Source organism: Thamnophis sirtalis, unplaced genomic scaffold, assembly GCF_051295495.1.
Source record: "Thamnophis sirtalis isolate CommonGarterSnake01/CBP01778 unplaced genomic scaffold, rThaSir2_p1.2 scaffold_4, whole genome shotgun sequence".
In the NCBI taxonomy this organism is placed as follows: domain Eukaryota; kingdom Metazoa; phylum Chordata; class Lepidosauria; order Squamata; family Natricidae; genus Thamnophis; species Thamnophis sirtalis.
The window spans coordinates 65,272,710-65,296,077 of record NW_028261384.1 but is presented as its reverse complement, the minus strand read 5'-3'; the positions used below and the strand labels follow the sequence as shown (position 1 = coordinate 65,296,077).

At 40.0% G+C, this 23,368-nt stretch overlaps 1 protein-coding gene across 2 annotated transcripts in view; it reads right to left on the bottom strand.

The window, feature by feature from the left end:
- Positions 1-2,192: 2,192 nt before the first annotated feature.
- FKBP9 (FKBP prolyl isomerase 9) overlaps positions 2,193-23,368 on the bottom strand; it is a 59,934-nt gene continuing 38,758 nt past the window's right edge. For both annotated transcript variants that reach the window (XM_087713061.1, XM_014054262.2), the window contains exons 6-10: positions 11,529-11,674; positions 10,363-10,549; positions 8,330-8,475; positions 7,249-7,412; positions 2,193-3,772 (exon numbers count right to left, since the gene is read on the bottom strand). In XM_087713061.1, the coding sequence (XP_087569187.1) occupies positions 3,593-3,772; positions 7,249-7,412; positions 8,330-8,475; positions 10,363-10,549; positions 11,529-11,674 (823 nt within the window). In that variant the 3' untranslated portion in view covers positions 2,193-3,592. The remainder of the gene's footprint in view (positions 3,773-7,248; positions 7,413-8,329; positions 8,476-10,362; positions 10,550-11,528; positions 11,675-23,368) is intronic.

Below are 23,368 nucleotides of genomic sequence, written 5' to 3'. Positions count from 1 at the left end.
AGAGGAAACGCCGAAGGAGACGCCTAGAGCACCTGTGGAGGTCCGATAGATCCGAATCGAACCGAGCACTTTTAACAACCTGCACCAAGGAATACATCAGGGCACTTAGGGCAACAAAAAGAGCATACATTGCCTCCTTGGTTGCATCCGCCGAGTCCCGTCCAGCCGCCCTGTTTAGGATAACCCGTTCCCTCTTAAACAAGAGGGATACGGGGGACCCCTTGCAGGGTAGGGCTGAAGAATATGCCCAGTTCTTGGCGGACAAAGTTGCTCGGTTTCGGTCGGATCTGGACTCCACCCTTGCAGATCCAGCCGAGGCACGAGTGGACGATTTGGTAGACCATCGCTGGGTTGAGTTTCAGGACGTTACCCCCGGGGACGTGGACAAGGCCATGAGGGCTGTGAGTGCCTCCACCTGTGTACTGGACCCGTGTCCCTCCTGGCTGGTTGCTAACAGCAGGGAGGTGACACGGAGCTGGATCCAAGCGGTTATTACCGCCTCGCTTCGGGAGGGGCACTTCCCCGCCGCACTTAAAACGGCGGTGGTGAGACCCCTCCTGAAGAAACCATCTTTGGATCCAGCTGTACTTAACAACTACCATCCAGTCTCCAACCTCCCCTTTATTGGGAAGGTTGTTGAGAAGGTGGTGGCCTACCAGCTTCAGTGGTCCTTGGAGGAAGCCGACTACCTGGACCCCTTCCAGTCCGGCTTCAGACCTGGTTACAGCACAGAAACTGCTTTGGTCGCATTGACCGATGATCTCTGGAGAGCCAGGGATGGAGGCCATCCCTCCATCTTGGTTCTTCTTGACCTCTCGGCGGCTTTCGATACCATCGACCATGGTATCCTTCTGCGACGACTGCGGGAGGTGGGGGTGGGAGGCACTGTTTTGCAGTGGTTCTCCTCCTACCTCTTGGACAGGTCGCAGTCAGTGTTGGTCGGGGGACACAGATCGACCACGAGGCCCCTAACATATGGGGTGCCGCAGGGGTCGGTCCTGTCCCCCGTACTATTCAACATCGATATGAAACCGCTGGGCGAGATCATTCGGAGGCACGGGATAAGATACCATCAATATGCGGACGATACACAGCTGTATCTGTCCGCCCCGTGCCAACTCAATGAAGCGGTGGACGTGATGAACCAGGGTCTTGAGGCCATTAGAGACTGGATGCGGGCTAACAAGCTTGTACTCAACCCGGAAAAGACTGAGTGGCTGTTGTGTTTCCCTCCCAACAATTTGGCTAGCGTTCCATCTCTCAGGCTGGGGGGCCAAATTTTACACCCCTCAGACAGGGTTCGCAACTTGGGAGTCCTCCTGGATCCACAGCTGACCTTTGATCACCACCTGTCGGCTGTGACCAGGGGGGCATTCGCCCAGGTTCACCTGGTGCGCCAGTTGCGACCCTACCTGAATCGGGAGGCACTCACAACAGTCACTCGCGCCCTCGTGACCTCTAGGCTGGAATACTGCAACGTGCTCTACATGGGGCTGCCCTTGAAGAGCATCCGGCGACTTCAGCTAGTCCAGAATGCGGCCGCGAGAGTGATTGTGGGTGTACCTCGGTTCACCCACATAACACCTATCCTCCGCGAGCTGCGCTGGCTACCTGTTGATCTCCGTATGCGCTTCAAGGTGCTTCTTACCACCTATAAAGCCCTCCATGGTAGTGGATCTGGGTACTTGGGAGACCGCCTCCTGCCGATTACCTCCTCGAGACCGATTAGATCTCATAGATTAGGCCTCCTCCGAGTGCCATCTGCCAGCCAGTGCCGGCTGGCTACTACGCGGAGGAGGGCCTTTTCAGTGGCAGCTCCAACCCTCTGGAACGATCTCCCCGTGGAGATTCGTACCCTCACCACCCTTCAGACCTTCCGCGCAGCCCTCAAGAACTGGCTATCCTGCCAGGCCTGGGGGTAAAGATCTGATTCGCCCCCACCCGAATGTTGGATGAATGTTGTTTACTTTTTAATTATGTGTTATGTTATATGTTACTGTCTGTATCCCCCTCCCTATAAGTTGTTAGCCGCCCTGAGTCCCCTCAGGGAAAAGGGCAGCCTATAAATAAACCTATTCAATTCAATTCAAACAGAGATGAGCACTGCCCTCTAGAGTCGGGAATGACTAGTACATATGTTTGAGGAAAACCTTTACCTTTACTCATATATAAATAAAGCATCTTGTCCAATGTACTTGTCAGCATTTTATTTAATACTGGAATGCATTGCATTTGACAGAACGTGGTATTAGTGTTAATATCATAGAAAACCTATACAATTGTACTTCTTATAAAACTAAAAAAGAGTGCTGTAAAATAGCCTCTTTCTACAATTACACGTCCCACTATCTCGGGAAATATACATTTTCTACTATTCTCATGGTAGAGGCGTTACGTTCCCTTCTTTAGTAACTTTCTGTCCTAATATGTTTATTATTTGACAATGCATTTTATTGACAAAGCCAGTATTTGAGAGTGGATTGAAAAATCACTTCAAAATACTTGAGTTAGATGGACTGGCCATGTTAAATTACCCAGGTGCAATCAACAGCTTCATGCACATTATTACAATTCATTTTTATTTCTTTTTCTTAAAATATATAAAAGACAAACACACATTTTAAATATTCAATGCACAGCTGAACAATTGATCAACAGCTTCATACAGTAAAAGCATGACTGATGCAACATTTATTCCATTGGTCATTCTTTGCAGCGGAAAAGCAGCTTGACATTCATACTATATTCATCAGATTTTGTTGAGTTTTACTGGCAAAATTTTGTTAATTTCTCTGCTAGCATTTTGTTCCACACTATTTAAATTTTATTATTGCTTTTGTTAAAATAGAACCGCTATCACTATAGCTTTAATCTTTAAGAGTTCTAATTCTTTTCTACAATTAAACACAGAAGACTCTCAAAGCATTTGATAATAGTCATGAAGCAGTTACCGTATTTTTCAATGTATAAGACGGACCATTTTGGGGAAGTTTGCAGAGTGCAAAACTTTTTTAAAAAAAAAATGCCTCTTCAAAACCTTGGTGCGTCTTATACTCTGAAAAATATGGTGTTAAAGTGTTAATAACCATTTATGAGAAATCACAATGTAGAAAATGTCCTGAACAAGTAAAAACCATTTGTAGAAACCTACTAAGACAAGAAAGTGATAAAGACCCATTAACTCAGATAACCTGATGTCAGGTTTTATCACAGTTTTTTTTTTAAATAATGTTTAAGTTTAGGACATTTTTTCATTTCAAATCATGCAGTCCAAATATTATAAATATTGAAAAAAATAAACAAATGTGAATCATATTAATTTACATTTGAAAATGTTTGCTTTTTTCCAGAAAATTCACATTTCTGGAAAAAAAAGCTGAATAGTCACTATGGTGGAATTATATTTTTTTAAATCTTTAAAATACATTTTAAGGCACCGTGCATTTTAAAAAAAATTTAAAATCTTAATTTTATACCTTATTGTGTCAGTATCAACATCAAGACATATTCATTTCCACATCCCTTTCTTTAACTATGCATAGGGATTTCAGATTATTTCTAACATCAGTTCAGCTCATAAAATCCAACTAAGTTACAGTTCATCATGTCCCTGTGTCTCCTGGTCTTTCAGTTTAAATTCTTCAGAAGTAATCTTGCCATCTCCATTTCGGTCCTGATTGTTGAACATATTTTTCACAATTGTTTCCGAATTGTAACCAGGGGCTAGCTTTCCTTTGCCAGAATTGACTTGGTCGTGGATATATTTATTGAACTAGAATTTAAATAAATAAGAATGGAAAATAAAATGAGTTTCAGCACTGTAATTTAAAGCTGCATATATCACAATGCATTTCCATACTTCTCTGCATTTAGTACTAAGACATACCGTATTTTCACGACCATAAGCCGCACTGAAAATCCTAAAATTTGATCAAAAACCGGCAGTGCGGCTTATAACCCGATGCGCTTTATGTATGGAAAAAGATCGAAAATCTCTCCCTCCCGATTTTACGCTCAAACTTGAAGCTCGCAAGCGAATGACCGCGCGCAGCCACGCACACGTCCCTCTGGTCTCTCCCTCTCAATTTTACGCTCAAACTGGAAGCTCTCCCACACGTCCCTCTGGTCTCTCCCTCTCAATTTTACGCTCAAACTGGAAGCTCTCCCACACGTCCCTCTGGTCTCTCCCTCTCAATTTTACGCTCAAACTGGAAGCTCTCGCACACGTCCCTCTGGTCTCTCCCTCTCAATTTTACGCTCAAACTGGAAGCTCTCCCACACGTCCCTCGGGTCTCTCCCTCTCAATTTTACGCTCAAACTGGAAGCTCTCGCACACGTCCCTCTGGTCTCTCCCTCTCAATTTTACGCTCAAACTGGAAGCTCTCGCACACGTCCCTCTGGTCTCTCCCTCTCAATTTTACGCTCAAACTGGAAGCTCTCGCACACGTCCCTCTGGTCTCTCCCTCTCAATTTTACGCTCAAACTGGAAGCTCTCGCACACGTCCCTCTGGTCTCTCCCTCTCAATTTTACGCTCAAACTGGAAGCTCTTGCACACGTCCCTCTGGTCTCTCCCTCTCAATTTTACGCTCAAACTGGAAGTTCTCCCACACGTCCCTCTGGTCTCTCCCTCTCAATTTGCAAGCAAATGACCGCGCGCAGGCACGCACACCTCCCTCGTGTGGGAGAGCTTCCAGTTTGAGCGTAAAATTGAGAGGGAGAGACCCGAGGGACGTGTGGGAGAGCTTCCAGTTTGAGCGTAAAATTGAGAGGGAGAGACCCGAGGGACGTGTGGGAGGGCTTCCAGTTTGAGCATAAAATTGAGAGGGAGAGACCAGAGGGACGTGTGCGAGAGCTTCCAGTTTGAGCGTAAAATTGAGAGGGAGAGACCAGAGGGACGTGTGGGAGAGCTTCCAGTTTGAGCGTAAAATTGAGAGGGAGAGACTCGAGGGACGTGTGCGAGAGCTTCCAGTTTGAACGTAAAATCAAGAGGGAGATTCAGATTCAGTTCGTGGGAGATATTTGGTGCGCTTCTTTGAAAATCTCCCAATTCTGCCCAACGCCTCCCCGACCTTACTGGACGAACGGTGCGGGGGTGTGTGTATCATGTAGTGCGGAGTGCGAGGAGTGGCAGATGTTGCAAAAAAAACGTGCGGCTTATAACCCGGTGCGCTTTATATATGAAAAAAGTTTGAAAAATTAACGTTAACTGATACTGCGGCTTATAATCCGGTGCGGCTTTTGGTCGTGAAAATACGGTAGTAATAATGCTGGTTTACATCGGGAGTTCACCATGTTGATCTAAAATTAAAATAAGTTAGTCATTATTGAGCCTGCATCCAATCCTCTGTTTGATGGGCATGTGCGTCATTAAAGTGGTCAAAGTTGCAAAAGCTTTTGTTCGATGTCTTGAGACTTTTTATAGTCCAGTGCCACACTATACAGAATTGAGTTTACTCAAGTCCTCTTCATGAATTATTTATTAATCATACTCATTGTGACTGATTTCTCATCTTTGCAAAGAAGCTTAACCTTTCCAATTGTACTGAATGTTGACAATGACTGTCATTTAACTGCAAAAGTTACGTGCAACTTTCTAACTGGCATATTTGCTTACTTCCAGAAGCAGTTTTGTTGGCATTACATTAGCATATTAAAACTTTTAAGCTGACATGAGAAAATTTCCCTCAATCCTAGTCAAGCAGATGAGGCTCCACTTCAACCCTTTTTCAAGCCCGTGGCAAGATATGTTACTTCTTTTTCCCACTTTTGATGTTAACCAGCAGCATTCTAAGAGCCGCTTATAAAAATAGATATAAGATAAGGAATAGAGTTCTATCGAAGTATACACACAAAATTATCCTTTCTGGGTTTTTCCTTGACTTTGGTGAATGAATATAATTACCATATTTTTCAGACTATAAGACGCTCCGAGCCATAAGACTCACCTAGCTTTTGGGGAGGAAAAAAAAAAAATCTTCCTCCAGCAATTTGCCTCCTTTCAGCAAACAACTTTCAGCTTCAGCACAGACTGATTTAGCACAAGCAGCTGATTGGCAGTTGGATTGCTGTGTCTGCGAGCCCCATTTTCAGCCTCAGCATGCCCCATTTTTACCTTACGCACGTCCCATTTTTGGCCTCTGTGAATCCCATTTTTGGCCTCTGCGTGCCCCATTTTCAGCACATTTCAGGTGGCAATAGGTGGCTGTGTCGGCAGCAATCCCCACCGCCTGGAACGGACGAAAATGGGACACATGGAGGCCACAGATGCAGCGATGGGCGACGGCAGTGATGGGTGGCAACAACAGTGATCCCTGCAGCCTGGAACAGCTATTTGGCAGGATTCCGGGAGGCCGATCCAACCGCCAATCAACTGCTTGTGCTAAATCAGACTGTGCTGAAGCTGACCAAAGCTGTTTGCTGTTGCTGCAAGGAGGCAAATTGTTGGGAGGCAAATGCCGAAGGGTGGGGGCTGGCAGGTGGTTGGAGCTTCAGCAACATTATAAGATGACAGACATTTCCACCCACTTTTGGGGGGGGGGGTGTCTTATAGACCAAAAAATACGGTACTCACAATATGGAAGAATGGCAATAACTACTGGTCAGATTTCTCATATCATTGCAAAATTGACACTGAAGCAAATCACTACCCTGTTTATCTTTTCTTTTATAGTATAGATAGTATGCCAGGCTAGTTCAAATGATTAATTTAAAAAGTCATGGAAATATTAATTTTCTTTCTAATTGTATGAATCAGTTTTTTCACAAATTGCAACTTTGGAGGAAAAACAGCAGCCAAAACAATAAATTGGAATGGGAAGTGAAAATAACTGCTTCACAAATGAAACCCAGATTTCAGAACTAATACAAAAGTAAGCAAACTCATCTCACCTCTTAACTAATAAGGTTTTTTTACATTCCAAACAAAATGTTTTAATATTATATAAAAATGTATGATTCTGCCATTTTATGCAATTTATAAATTAAAAATTAATTATTAAATTTAATAAAAAAAAATGCCTAGCCATAACACAAGATGAAAAGGAAGTCATGCAAATTCATTTATCATATCTAGGGACAAATAATACATTGCATTATAATTATATATTATACTGTGCTAATACTATAAAATAAAATGTATATTGTAATTTGAGAAGTAAATTAAAGAATCTGTATAGAACATGGTGTGCCTAACAATTTCCTTATAAATCAAATTTTGTGTGTCCCCCGCCCCCAAAATAGCTTCTTACTTCTTCTAGAATAACTTCTCCATTGTTATCCTTGTCCATTTCTTCAAAGAGGTTTGGTGACACTTCATCATGCCACACAAACATATAGCCTTCTGGTAAGCCAGATACTAAATCAAGCAGCTCAATGTCAAACAGTAATACAGCACTTCCAGGAACTTCTCCTTCTGCAACATTAAATGACAAAAATCAAATCTTAATATTGTTTTTGGGAATGTTTTGCTTTATTCTATATTTTCAGTGGAAGCAGGCAATTTTCCAGCTAAGCCATGTTACATTTTTAAAAAATTCCTGCCAAGGGCATGACGAGAAATTCAATGATGTCACTGGGAAGCAGATCTGAAAATGATCCATTTTGAGGATTTCATAGATAATGAACATGAAAAATAATTTCCCCAAAGGCTTCATGAAAGTGAAATGATCAGAGATAATGATATGGTGATGCTACCCCTAATGTAGAGGGCTGGGAGTGGGGGACAAAAATTCACCCCTAGCAGAATAAGCAAGTTGTACTATAGATATTATTTCAGCAAAGAATGACAGGATGCAAAAATTACATCTATTGGGTCAATAATGCACATTATTATTTTCTTTCTAGAAGACACTAAGTTATATGATTATTTTTAGGTTTAAGTTTTCATGCAAAGTCATTTGTTCAGACATTGCTTATCTCATTGCTTTATGACAGGAGACTATATAGACTATATCTTCTAAGAGATTCATCACATAAAATGCATAAGGCAATTCTACACATGGACAATATATTTCTATGCTAAGTTTTAAGTTAAATTGAAGCTCAAGTCTTATTTAATGAGTGAACTTCAAAATTCCAAATAACAGTTCCAAATAATTGTTATATCATCCATTCATTTCAATTTATTCCACTGAAAGCAGAAGAGAGGAACAAGGAAATGAATCATATTGAAACTACCTATGGATCTTTAAGTATAATTTAACAAAGTACATACAGAAGCGACTGTGCACCACTGCAGGTGAATTCTGAAGAAATTTGGGTCAACTCATATTAATTTCTTCCCTTCAGTACACTTGAGTATTTAAAGATCTTTGAAACTTATATACTTACTAACTCCGGCTTCTCCATAACCAAAGTGAGGAGGAATAACAACTGTTCTTTTTTCTCCCACACACATCTCTCGGAGACCTATATCCATTCCCAGTACAACTTGTCCAGAACCTAGAACTATATTGTATGTTTTTCCAAGGCTAACCCTGAAAAAGAAAAACGTAATTCACAAAAAATTCTAAGCAACTCCTCCAGTTTTCTAACATTTTTTTTCTATTCCTCCTATTTACATGGGCCATGGCTTATTCACAACCGAACTCACACGAGCGGCACCCCAAAGGCTTCTCTATTGCATGAGTGGAGCTGCACGTGTATATGTGCCAGCCCACCCTTGTGCATCCCGGTTCCCCTCTTCCCTGCCAGCTGGGTTGCCAAGCTACTTGTTCCCGATGCTGCAAAAGCAGTGCGGTTAGAGCAGAGGCTGAGTGGGACAAGTGTGCCCTGCTCAGCTTCGCTGACTCACTGAGGTTGTCTGCCTAGGACTCCCAATCTGCTTTTGTAGCGTAGGGCAGTCTCAATGTGTTGGAAGACCGTGTACCCAATGGCTTTTCTTCTCCATGCCAAAAGCTTTTGCAAACGGACAAAAGGTTTTGGGGGAGCAATCTCGTGCTTCTTCAGGCCTTCCATCCCTTTGTAAAAGCTTTTGACATGGAGAAGTCTGAAGGAGTCAAGACCATGCCGCAAAATCTTATCTCTCTTGCATGAGGCGTTAAACATGCATACGCTCCAGGCCACCACTCACATGGCCTGATTCCTCTCTCCCCCTCATCAGCCCGGCTGCAAAGATTGGGGACCTCTCCCTTATAACATTAAGCAACAGAGTATGAACAGTAGAGACTTCAAGTATCTGGGTTCAATAGTCTCCCAGGGCTTGAAATGGACATCTAATTTTAGACATGGACATCTAACTTTAGAACTGTTATTAAAAAGGCACCATTTCCTGTGCCAACTCAGAAAGCTCAGACTACCCAAGGAGCCGTTGATTCAGTTCTATAGAGGAATTACTGAGTCTGTCATTTGTATTTCTATAACTGTCTGATTTGAGACAGAAATAAAACAGGGCAGTTACAGATAATTAGGCCTTGAGAAAAAAACTATTGAACCAGCCTACCTTCCATGGAGGAACTGTACATTGCACAGGTCAGAAGAAGTACTGAGAAAATATCTACAAAGCCCTCACATTCTGGACATAAATTGTTTCAACTCCTCCCCTTATGATGCTGCTATAGGCCATTGCATGCCCAAACAACTAGACACAAATATAGTTTTTCTCCTACGCCACCACTCTGCTAACACATAATTCCCATAGCACTGTCTTATACCTAAGAATATCTAAACATGCAGTATGGCTATATTGCTATTATCCGTCTCATCTTTCTTATTATTTTCACCTATTGGTATCTTATGATTTATCACTTTATTGTTTGAATGTATACTGAGAGCTTATGCACCCGAGACAAGTTCCTTGTGCATCCAATCACTCTTCATCAATAAAGAATGTTCTGTTCTATTCCATACATACATACATATGTGTGTGTGTGAATAGGAAAAGTAGCTTATATGAAACAAAAATATGAAGGCACCACGATACCACTGGCATCATTAGTTGTTAAGGCACCAGGCTAGAAAGTTGGAGACCATAAGTTCTAGTCCTGCCTTTGTCATGAAAACCAACAGGAGAACCTTGGACCAGTCACTCTTTTAGTCCAATTCATCCATGATTGTTGTTGTGAGGAAAATAAGAGGAGGGAGGTTGTTGGATATGTTTATCATAGAGTTATTTCTAAAACCAATAAAGGCAGAACATTTATTTCTTTGTTTAATAAATGAGGGCATGGAGACAGAAAAATAACTTCCATTGTTTATTTTCATAATTTATAGACTTTCTGTCTGCATGTAAGATATCACATACTTTCAGTTACATTAAAGAATTCAAACAGCTAACAAAAAAAAAGGAAACACATCTTGAGTCACATCTATTTTTTTTAATTGTAATGCTTGCAAAATTACTTCTGGCCAGATGATATACTTACGTTGAATCTAATAAAGTGCCATCTAGGAGAGAAGCATTGTAATGATACTTCAAGTAATCACCTTTCTTGCTTAGCACTGAACAATTAGTAGGTTTGTAATAGGTTGTAACAGCAACTGAATCTGAAGGATTGTGAAAATCTATCACATGAACTTCAAATACCAAAACAGCAGATCCTGGAATGTTTCCTACAATAATAAGCAATCACATAGTAATACTATAGGCTGTTCACCTTTCTTCTCTTACTGAATTTATACCTTGCAAACAACAAAATCATCTACTGAAAATTAATGCTGTGAAAATAAAGATGTAGTCAAAAGCATCTACAAAGATTATCCTAAATTATGCTAATGTTTATGTCATTTTGTCCTTTCCAACAGCATAAAATCTATATACTTTCAGAACTATGGTATTTGGAGAAATTACCACTGTTGCCCATTTTGGAAGCCACTTTGAATACTAATACTTTTAATACCAATGCCTGAATTTAGCATTAAGATCCCAACATGTCTTTCCTCTTGTGTTCTTCCCAATTTAGAAAAATGACATCACATCTTTTGCATGTCTAATATAGGATCTTTTATATTAATATGATTTTATACATTCATTCCAAATATGTAAAAATGCGCCTTTTGTGTCCAGTTAATGTTAAGTGACAAGCTTAATAACAGGATTTTTCCAGATAACTTGAAGGTATCCACTATCTCTAAAGGTAGAACTACTGTAAGTATCTACAAAACCTAAGAAAAAAAGATTTGCCTAGGGAGCTCAATAACTGTGGTATCTGTCACTCTTATGAAAACAAATTGTGTTACTAATTCTTTCAATCACATATCTATTTCTGAGAAGTTATAGAAGAAAATGTTCTCAAGCAAGTATCATCAAATAAGCCATGATTCGCTTATATGATTCTAATTCTACCATTGGTGTTAGCAGAATTCACTATAAATTTGGTACAATTCTCACATGGGGTGCAGGAATCAGGTGCACTGACTTTATCCCCCTTGACCGTGGAAAATGCTTTCACTTTAAAGTATCAGATTGTCATATCTGGTATTATTCACATGCTTAAATATATATACTATATATACTCAATATATTAAAATGGTAATTGAGCTTCAGGACATTAGTATTTAATAAAGTAGCTGAAATAAAACTTATACTCACCTCTTCCCTCTTCTCCATACCCAACATGAGGTGGTATTATTATTCTCCTTTTCTCTCCAACACATGCTCCAAGCAAACCTTCATCTATCCCAGCAATCACATAACCTTTGCCAATGTAGGTGTCATAGGTTTGATTTCGTGAGTAACTATAGAAGACACTTTGGTTTACTGCAGTTACCATCAATTGTACCACATTTACAATTTATTGAGTATGACGGCAAATATAGACAAAATGTAGATGTAATCTATATACAATTTAATATATGTATATTACTGGAGAGAGAGAGAAAGATTCATTTCATTTACACAATACCATCATCTCATCTGTTAACCTAGAAAACCTTATTGCTTTTAAAACAGTTTTACTAGAATAACCTCAGCCAGGAGCCTATTGAACAGTGATGGGTTATGGCCACAATCAGGGACATGCAGTCACTAGAGGCAAGAGAGGCGGAGCCTCCCCAGTCTCCTGAGAGAAAGGAAAGAGTTTTAAATATATTTTTTAATGAATTAAAGCCAGGATAGTTGCTACCAGATTTCAAGTCACAGTGGCTTGGTGTCTGCTCTCAGTGTTAACTAGGAGGAGGCCAGAGAACTCGGGGCCTCTTTTGCTTAAGGAATTTTTCGCCTTTTAAAAGTTAAGGCGGAGTTAAAAAGCAAAAGATTTAATATGCAAAAGAGGCACTGATTCTCCCGCCTCCTGATCTGGGAGCAGCAAATCATGTCTTGCACTTGAGCGACTGCGCAAGTGCAAGGGTGATTCTGGAGAGGTTTTTCTTTCACCAGCCGCCATTTCTTCTGCAGCCAGCCCAGCACCGAGCGGGGAGGACGAGGAGGAGGAGAAGAGCGGTGAGCCCTTGTGGCTGGCTGGGGAGGGACTCACCGCTCTTCTCCCAGCCAGCCAGCCACTCACCCCCACCCGAGCTGCTTCCTGCTTGGCCGGCCGGCTGGCCGGCACAAAGACTCATCGCTCTTCTCCTCCCAGCCAGCCAGCCAGCCACCCCCACCCGACCTGCTCCCTGCCTGGCCGGCCAGCCGGCACAAAGACTCACCGCTCTTCTCCTCCCAGCCAGCCAGCCACCTGACCTGCTCCCAAGAATATCAGCGGGGATGGAGGAGGCGGGGGGCGAGGCTGCAGAGCGCGGCCGCCGCTGTGTCCGACAGGCATCTCGCGTTTATGTCCATCATAAACGAGAGACGCCTGTCGGACACAGCGGCGGGGACGTTGCTTCTTGCCGCTGCCGCGCTCTTGCCTCACCAACGGTATCCCTCACCGCACGTCAGTGGCCACAATACAGTAAGCTAAAAAAAACCTTGATTTTCAAAGCCTTAAGTGTACGTTATTACCCTTTAGGATCCTTTTGCCACAGTTATTAAGCATGTTATTGCAGCTGTTATGTAAATCATATGATCGTTAAGCAAATTCAGCTTCCCCCAATGACTTTGCTTTTGGGAAGCTAGCTGAGAAGGACACAAATCATAAGACCCCAGGATGCTGCAACTATTAAAAATATATGCTAGTTGCCTAGTGGCCAAATTTGGGGATGTTACAATGGTCATGTCAATCCGGCCTCCCTCAGCAACCAAGAATGAAACCACTTAACTCCATTTTGCGGAATTAAGAGTACTTTTACCAACCCTCTTCCCCCGGTAACCCTATCCCACTGTCCAATCTGCAAATCCCTCAGGTGTCATGTGAGTTTCATCTTCAAGGAGCATCATCAGGTTGGTATGCAGGACGGTTGGCCTTGATCAACTGGCTATCTACCAAGTACCAATCTCCAGCATGTGCAGTAGATGGTGAGAACAAAACTCCCTTTTTACAATCTCTCCTGTACTAAAACTTCCCCTCCCTAATACCAAGCCACCCCCACCTCCCCGTTTCAATGTCAGCCGAAAGCAAATAGCGAAACAGAGGCTGACAGGTCATAATTGCGAGGACCAATTGTATGTAACTTTTTTCTCGGTGCTATTGTAACTTCAAATAGTCACTAAACGAATGGTTGTAAGTCGAGGACTACCTATTTAAGAATTAAAAGAAAGACTTCCAAGATTTCTGAAAAGTCTCCTGTAAAAAGCTAGGAAGCCATTAAAAAAGAATTTCAGTAATTGCTGGATATGAAATGTAAGCTTTATTTATAGTGAAATCAAGATTCAATTTCTATCTTTTGCCCACACACAATGGATTAAATGCCCCCTTCTTTTGGGTGGAAAATTTGGTTTCTAACTGACTAGTGTGTAGATCATTGACAGAGCTAGTAGCAAGTTGTTTATTTTAGAATATGGAATAATTGATTCTCACAAGTATGTGTTGTTTAATACATCAGTGTATACATATTTAAAGAATGTTTGTAGTGGTATTACATGTGTGTTAGTTAGGAATGTAAATGTACATGTTTATACGCACATCTGGCATAACGTTGGCTGGGAATCAGACTGATTTGCAAAAGGTTTGGTGCAGATTTTTTGAAAGAGCAAGGATGTAAATGTGAGTAGATAAAGAGGTACCACCTTGGTGGGAATGTGACAGCATTCCATGCTTCATGATATATAGTCATGTTGGCCACATGACCATAGAAACAACTTTGGGCAATGCTGTCTCCCCTGGTGTGTGTCTGAGAGGGGGGGGAGAAACGGGGGGAGAGGGAGAGAGAGAGATCACAAAGACTGAATATGGATACACTTTCAAGAATGGAACTATCATTAGCCACCTTCTCTACATGAATGATATCAAGCCATATGCAAAGAATGAACAAGAGATCAACTTGCTGATCCACCAGACATGGACCTAGAGTGAAGACATTGGGATAGCGTTCAGAGTAGTTGGGACTGTAGCTGGATGGTAATCAAGATAGCTAGGATGGAGAGGAAATACCAGCAGGTCATATAATAGACATACAGACCAGTGTCAAGTACTTTAATATCCCACAGTCATATGGGAACCATGAGGAGGCAAGGAAGACATCAACATGCAAATATTAGCAAAGGATCAGACAGGTACTGAAGAGCCAGCTCAATGGGATGAATAAAATCCATACTATCAACACATATGCCCTGCCAGACAATTTTCAGGTATAATAAATTGGCCAAAAAAGGGCAAGGAAGTTGCCAGTGTGGAGACCAAAAATGTAACGAGGTCCCCAATATCTAGAAACAGTACATCAGATGGAAAGAAGGCAGTCAGGGTTTGGTGAGTGTCAAAGCCACTATCATGGAAGAAACCCATGGCATCCAGCAGTACATCAGTTCAAAGATGAGCTAATGAGAGAATGCCTGAGGTAACTGCAGATGTGGGAAGAAGATCAAGCAAAGGAAGTGCCATGGCAAGGCAAGATGCCGAATGAGATGTATTTCGACAGATGACTGAGAGGGAAAGACACTGGGAAATCCTATGTGGCTGGAATGGGATGGACTAAAAGATAGCATGAGGTAGTGATCACAACAGCACAAGAACAGGTGCTAAGCACAAATCTACAAAAGCAGGAATCTATCACATTAGGCAGGACCTTAGGTACAGATTACGCAAATAAGCCTTAAAGACAATTCGCATGTAATGGAAAGATGCAAGATGCAGACAGAAACAGCATACACTGAACAGAACAACCAATCCTGCAGTGTGTACAGACCATCTGTACAGAATATGTACAGAATATTGGCTAAACCCTGTAAAGAATATGGGCTAAACTCTCCTAAATTGGATGGGAGTTCCCATTCCAAGTTGTGGAAAATAAGAGGTCTAAGATCCTTTATAATATCCAGAATCAGCCAGAGAGACAAGCAATGCCAATCAACCAAACATTGTGATATTTAAAAAAAGACAAGAAAGCAGTGGTAGTACCAAATGCTAATAACATAGGAGGAAGGAGCATGAGAAATTGGAGAAACTGGAAAAGTACCTGAAAGAAGTACCATAAAAAGGAACTGGAAAGGGAAGAAGGCAGGGCTTAGCAGTGTGAAGACGGACTTTCAGGCTGCTCCTGAATGACCATCTAAACCAGATCATCTGGACGGTTCTTTTTGGACCCAGGCTGTCCCGAAGAGACAGTGAAAGGTAGGGGGAGACCCAGTGGTCCCAGAGACGTTTGCAAAGTCTCTGGTGACCTAGGAAAACCCTTCTTTGCCAGTGATTTCCGGACTAGCCGCAAGGCTACTGAAACTGCTGATAGCCCTAAAGAGACTGGATAAGAACACATCGTTTGGTGTGAGTGTTAAAATCTTTTTTTATTGGAAAGAGAACACTCTAAATTTGGAAACTTAGTTTAAAATAAGGCTGACTAGTGAGAAAAGCGGCGGGTATAAGCTTTGCCAATTGAAGGATACTTTTTTACTTTTTCTGTTCCTCTTTTTATCTTTGGAAACCAGGCTGGACTTTCTTGTAATTCAAATTGGCTTTTTGTGTTTTTCTTTTGACCATTGATACCTTTAACTTTGGACCTTGTGGGGACATTGAATTTAAACTTAAAGTGCTCTGAAGATCTGTATTTTGTTTTCTTTTAACTTTTTGGTTGTGTTTCAATAATTAGTAATCTGGACTTCCGGGGAGGGGTCTGCTGATGGAAGCAGCTTAATATAGCTGCTCCCGAATTCCTGGTCACGTTATCTGTCAGACGATTATCTATCGGACGTCTGGCAGTTTGTTTACCTTATTCTTCAGGCAAGAAGATGAGGTGAGCGGGTTCTGCTGTGCAAAGTGCCATCTGATCCTCACAGTTTGTGTATCTGCGAGGGAAGGGGGGCCAGCTAAGGGCAGAACTGTCTCCGTGCCGGGGAATTCCAGCTGCATTTGTAGCATGAAGCAAGCTCTCTCTTCCTCAGAACAAAGCTTGATTTATTGATTTCAAGGCGAGCAGGACTGGTATGCAGGAGCCCTTAATTGTTTGTTTAAATCTTAGCTTCATTTTTACAAGACCTCCTTCTTCCGATAACCTAGCTATTAAAGAGTCACTTAAAATGGCGACGAGCTTGCTGAACTGCTTCGTAACAATGTTTATCTTTTGAAACTCTTCATAAAGCCCTAAGGAGTTTTAAAACTTCAAAGGAAAGGAGTGATTTATCACCTCGTTCCACAGCTGTATAACTGGCCAGCAGTTTTACTAATTGGTTGAAGATAAAACTTGGAATGGCCTCTAAGCCAAATCTTAGGTTAAAGATGCCCTCCTCGGCTCCTAGAAGCGCTGGCACATTGCCCACACTTGGCACAAAGCTGCAGCCTCTGCTCCCTACGCCCCCTATAGGTGACCCACTAACAAAAGAATTCTTCCTGAAGGAACTGAAAGAACTCACTGACAAAATGACTGAGTCTTTTAACACTCAGGCAATTAAGGTGGAAGCCAAATTTAAAGAACTCAAAGAAGGGCTCAAAGAGGAGATATCCGTGGCGCATAAGGAGTTGTCTGATAAACTTGAGACTCGGGTTTCCAAAATCAGAGACGATATGTTGGGGATTGTAAATGTATTGACAGAACATGTTTCCGGAATTGAAGATAGACTAGATGATCTTAACGACACTAATATTAATTTGACATCAAAAACAGAGGTGGTGCAACAAAAAGTTGAAAATGCTGAAAAAGAAATTATTATGATACAGTACAGACAAATGGAATTGGCATTAAGAGTAAGGGGCTTGCGTGAAGACAAGCAGGAAAACTTGAAACAGATTTTTTTCAGAAGCGTTTGACAGCCTGTTGGGAAGACCAGGGGGTAATTTTGACTGGAAAATTGATAAAGTTTATCGCGTTAATTCCTGGCTGGCAAAGCAGAAGCAGCTCCCTCGGGACATTGTGATATATTTTACCACAAGAGAGATTAGAAATACGATATTACAAGAGTCTTATAAAACTAAGCTTCAAATTGGGGGTCAGGAATTGACTGTTTTGAAAGAGATACCATCTCAAATGTTAAGATCCAGGAAAGACTATGCTTTTTTAGTTGAAGAGGTTAGAAATCGCCAGATACAGTTCAGATGGGACGCACCATTTGGCCTAGCACTCACATTTGAGAGGCAAAGATACCGTCTCAACTCAGTATGGAAAGCTCAAGATTTACACCATAATATTTTGAAGACTGGACATCTCGCACCATCTGGACCTAGAGAAAGAGCACAAGAAGGACAAGATAGACAGCAAACCACACAATTACCAGATAAGATGGATCATCTCTCTCTCCTAGAAGCACAAGGAGCTATGGAACAAAGACCAAACCGTATGATTACCAAACGAATGGAGCAACAATCCAAAATTCAACAACCCCAACAATCACCTGCAATCGGTCAAGAAGCTACAGTAACCAGTCCAGAAGCAGTGGGAGGAGCCAGGCCAAAGATTAAACAGGCTATCCAGGAGGCTCTAAAAAAGTTTCAGGAAACCAAAGATGACAATTAAGCTTCTAACATGGAACGTCAACGGATTGAACTCTCCACAGAAGAGAAAGAAAATATTTCACTATCTTAAACAGTTCAAGAATGATATAATTTGTTTGCAAGAAACTCATATTAAATCAACTGATCAAAAATATTTGATTAATACAAGACTTGGCCAACCTTTTATAGCTTCTGCTATGGAAAAGAAAAATGGTATAGTTATATACTTAAGAAAAGACATGAAAGCTGAACTAATTGAAGCAGACCCCCATGGAAGATACATCGCGTTAGATCTGGTTTTGGAAGGGAAAAAGACATTGATTCTGGGAATATATGCTCCTAATCAACAACAAGATGGATTCTATAGAAATCTTCATGCTAAATTAGTACAGTGGGATTATAGGTCTTGCATACTACTGGGTGATTGGAACGGTGTTATAGATACTAAGAAAGACAAGAAAGTTTCCCGCCCAAACACTCAGATGCGAGCAAAGCTACCTAAATCCTTTTTCGATATGATGGATGACTTTGAATTGAGAGATATTTGGCAAGAAAGAAATGCCGAAGAATATGACTTTACCTTCTTTTCTGATAGGCATCAATCTTTTTCTAGGATTGATTTTATATTAACTACTAATGATTTGCTTTCCAGGGTGAAGAAGACAAAGATTTTGGCTAGAGTTTTTTCAGATCATAACCCAGTTTGGATGGAATTGGGAGGGGTGGCACAAGCAAGAAGGTCTTGGAGATTGAATGAAAATTTATTCAGATATGAAAAGTATATTAATGATTGTAAAAAATTGTTAACAGAATACTTTGTTTTTAATATGAATAAGGGTACACCTATGGAAATTGTATGGGATGCAAGTAAAGTGTATATGAGAGGAGTTTTGATAAATATAAATAGATCACATAAACATAAACAAGGGGTAAAACGAACAGAATTGGAAGATGAAATTAGGAAGAAAGAGCTGGAGTTAACTTTAAACCCAGGAGACACAAAGATTAAGGAAGCAATTATTATATTAAAGGCCCAATTTAACATGTTGATTTCTGATCAGGTAGTTACTAGTTTGTCATACGCAAAACACAATACCTTCTGCAATGCAAATAAACCTGGCAGATGGTTAGCATATCAGATTAGGAAAAAACAGAACTCTCGAAATATAACTAAACTGATCTATAGAGGGATGAGATTAAAAAGGCCTTCCGGGAATTTTTTACAGAGCTGTATAAGGGTGATAAAATTAACGGTCTAGATATAGAGAGATACTTAGATAAAGAGAAAATAACCATAGTTAAAGAAGAGCATAGGCAAAAATTGAATCAACCAATAACTTCGGGGGAAATCTTGTAGGTAATTAAACAGTTAAAGGCAGGGAAGGCACCAGGCACAGATGGCTTGACAGCGGCTTACTATAAAAATCTACAGTTAGAAATAGTAGAACCTCTTAAAGAATTATTTAATAAGATTCAAACGGAAGGTAAGGTGCCCCCATCTTGGAAGACAGCTTTTATATCCCTGATATCCAAAGAAGATCAAGATATTACTCAACCCAAAAACTATAGACCTATCTCATTACTTAATGTAGATTATAAAATCTTTACCAAAATTCTAGCAAATAGGTTAATGTTGGTTATTCAACAATTGATACACAGTGACCAAACAGGTTTCATTCAAGGGAGACAAATGAAAAGTAACGTAAGACTAATTATTAATGCATTAGAATACTTGGGAAAGAACAATCAAATTCCTGCTGCGTTCATATTTTTGGATGCTGAGAAAGCCTTTGATCAAGTTAACTGGCAATTCCTGTTGAAAACATTGCAAAAAATGCAAATAGGAGAAAGTTTTTTACAATCAATCAAAGCAATATATCAACAGCAAACGGCTCAAATTATAGTCAATGGAAGCTTAACAGATTCTTTTCAAATTGGAAAAGGCACAAGACAGGGTTGTCCCTTTTCCCCACTATTGTTTATTATAACCTTGGAAGTATTGCTGAACAAAATACGGGGCTTGGATGGTCTAAAAGGAATTAAGATTAGGCAGCAAGAATACAGAGTGCGTGCTTTTGCGGATGATTTGGTTATATTATTGGATCAACCGCAGGAATCTAGCATGATCTTAATGAATACGATTAATCAATATGGTCAAGTATCTGGTTTTAAAATAAATTTAAGGAAAACAAAAATACTAGCTATAAATATGAATACTAAACAAAAGGAAGAACTAGGAGGAATGTTAGGATGCGAAATAGTCAAAAAGGTCAAATATCTCAGAGTTAATATCTTAATCTCAAATGAGAAATTATATAAGTATAATTATGAACCACTTTGGCATAGTATACAGACAGAGATGAAAAAATGGGACAAGTTACAGTTATCTTTGCTGGGAAGAATAGCAGCAGTGAAAATGAATACCTTACCCAAATTTTTATTTCTTTTCCAAATGTTACCTATACTTTAAAAAGATGCGATTCTCTTAGAATGGCAGAAGGGTATTAATAAATTTGTATGGGCAAGAAAGAAGCCGAGAGTAAAGTTAAAAATAATGCAAGATGTACGTGAGAGGGGAGGTTTGAAATTACCCAATCTAAAACTATATTATGATGCAGTAGCATTATCTGTAATCAGTGATTGGATCGATTTAACTAATGATAGGATACTTAATATTGAGGGACATGACTTGGTATATGGCTGGCATGCTTACCCGTTATATAACAAAAAAGTGGACAAAAATTTTAAAAGTCATATCTTAAGGAATGCTTTACTGTGGGTTTGGAAAAAATATCAACACAAATTAAATGACAAGATACCCATGTGGGCAATTCCTAGACATGCAATAGAAAATATGAACATAGCACAAAAACAGGATAGAATTACTTACAGACAGTTTCTTACCCTGGAAAGGGGGGTATTACAACTAAAACCCTTAGAGGTACTAAAAGAGGAAAAGGTAATTCAAACATGGTTCCAGTATGGGCAGTTATAGACCAGGTGGAGAATAGATTAAAAAATTGGCTTTATCCAAGTTGAGGATAATTTATTTAAACAAATAAGAGATCAAAGTTTAATGCACATAAAGAGGATATACAATGTATTAGTACAGATAGATTTCGAAACAGAATTAGTTAATGATTGTATGATAAAGTGGGCTCAAAATATTGAAGAACCAATAATGTTGGATACATGGGCAAGAATTTGGGTAAGAAATGTGAAATTTACACAAGCCCAAAACTTGAGAGAAAATTTTTACAAGATGTTTTATAGATGGCATTTGATCCTAAAAAGTTGGCTTCTATGTATTCGAATTTACAACCCAAATGTTGGAGATGTGGTTCTCTTGATGCTACATACTTCCATATATGGTGGACTTGCCAAAAGGTTAAGGCATTTTGGATAAAAATATGGTGGATTATACAAAATATTCTTTAAAAAAGGATAAAGTTTACTCCTCAGTTATTTTTGTTAGGTATAATTACTGACTGCACAGCGGTAGAGATTAACTTGATTTTGCATTTAATAACGGCAGCAAGACTGTTGGTGGCACAATACTGGAAGAAGGAAGACTTGCCTACAATCCAAGAATGGACATTGAAAGTCACAAATTTAGCTGAGATGGCTAAAATATCTGCATATCTTAAAGACCACTCAAATGAGAGATATAAACAAGACTGGAAAAAATGGATCGATTATATACAAAATAAATATGGGTCTAAGAAATTCCAGATAGCCTATGCTTAAGATCAGGAATGATTTAAATTGTTTAAAGTTAGTTTAGCAAGGAGGAGCTAAGTTCAATGCAAAGATGTTATTAATTTCTTATTCTTTTTTCCCCCAATATATCTTAGACTGTGTTTGTTAAATATCTATACCGTGTACGGGTTCTGGGAAGTCGGGGGGGGGGGGTAGGTTGTGCTCTGAAGATCTGTATTTTGTTTTCTTTTAACTTTTTGGTTGTGTTTCAATAATTAGTAATCTGGACTTCTGGGGAGGGGCCTGCTGATGGAAGCAGCTTAATATAGCTGCTCCCGAATTCCTGGTCACGTTATCTGTCAGACGATTATCTATCGGACGTCTGGCAGTTTGTTTACCTTATTCTTCAGGCAAGAAGATGAGGTGAGCGGGTTCTGCTGTGCATTATATATAAATTGTTAATAAATTAACAATGATACAATGAAAAACTAATATATCTATGAATTGAATACTTTAGAACTTTTTGCTTTAAAAAGGATAAGGATAATAATGATTTTATGTATACTTAATAGAGGACTGGTAATATAATGTATAACGTAAGAACGTACTATAATGATATCTTGTTATTGATAATAATTTTAACTGTTATAAAATAGATAATCAAGAATGTAAGGGAAACATGATTTTCTGGAAAAAAATAATACTAATGGTAACTGAATATATATTCTACAATGAAAGTGAAGTATTTAGTTATACTAGATGAAAAATCTGAGATGGTAAATATTATTCGAGCATATGGATGTTAAAACACCTGTAACCAAACGACATGCTATATGTGATGGTTTTTTTGTGTGGTTTTTTTGTTTTTTTTTAATTGTTGTGTGTATTAAATATATAAGTATATATACAACAGAGAGATACAAAGTGTGTGTGTGGGGGGGGGAATATAGTTAAGATAGGTTAGCAAAGGTAAGGGAATAAGAAATGATACTAAATTATGTCTGAGTTGGTGGAAATACCATCCCAAGGAAACATAAACTGAGATTTAAAATAGACACACCAACAACAATAAAAAAAGAAAGAGAGAGAGAAGGAGAGAATGAAAGGAAGACGGGGGAAAGAAGAAAGAGGTAAGGAGAGGAGGATGGAAAGGAAAAAAGAGGAGGAGAGAGGGTAGAAAGGGGAAGAGGAAGAGCAGGAGTAGGAGAAAGGTACAGGAAGAAGGAAGGGGAAGGAGAGGAGGAAGGAGGAAAGTAGAGAAGGGAGGGAGGGAGAAAGGAAAGGGAAAGGAAAGGAGGATGGAAGGGAGAGAAAAGGAAGGAGAGAGGGTAGGAAGGGAAAGAGGAAGAGCAGGAGTAGGAGAAAGGTACAGGAAGAAGGAAGGGAAAGGAGAGGAGGAAGGAAGAAAGTAGAGAAGGGAGGGAGGGAGAAAAGAAAGGGAAAATAAGGTGGTGTTACAACAGGAGGAAAGGATGGTAAACAAAGCAACCCAAACAGTATATTATAACCTATTAAATGAAATAATAAATGTATAAGAATGATAAATGTTAAAACACCTGTAACCAAACGACATGCTGTATGTGATGATGGGAGGTTTTGTGTGTTTTTTTTCTTTGTTTTTTGTTTTGTTTTGCTTTTTATTATTGTATGTATGTGTTGTCTATGTAATAAAAATAAAACAAATTATTTTTTAAAAAAAGGAACTGGAAAGGATGTGGAAAGTTAAGACCAAAGTGGTCCTTGTGATGATAGAACTTTGGAGCTGTTGTCTCCTAATCTGGGT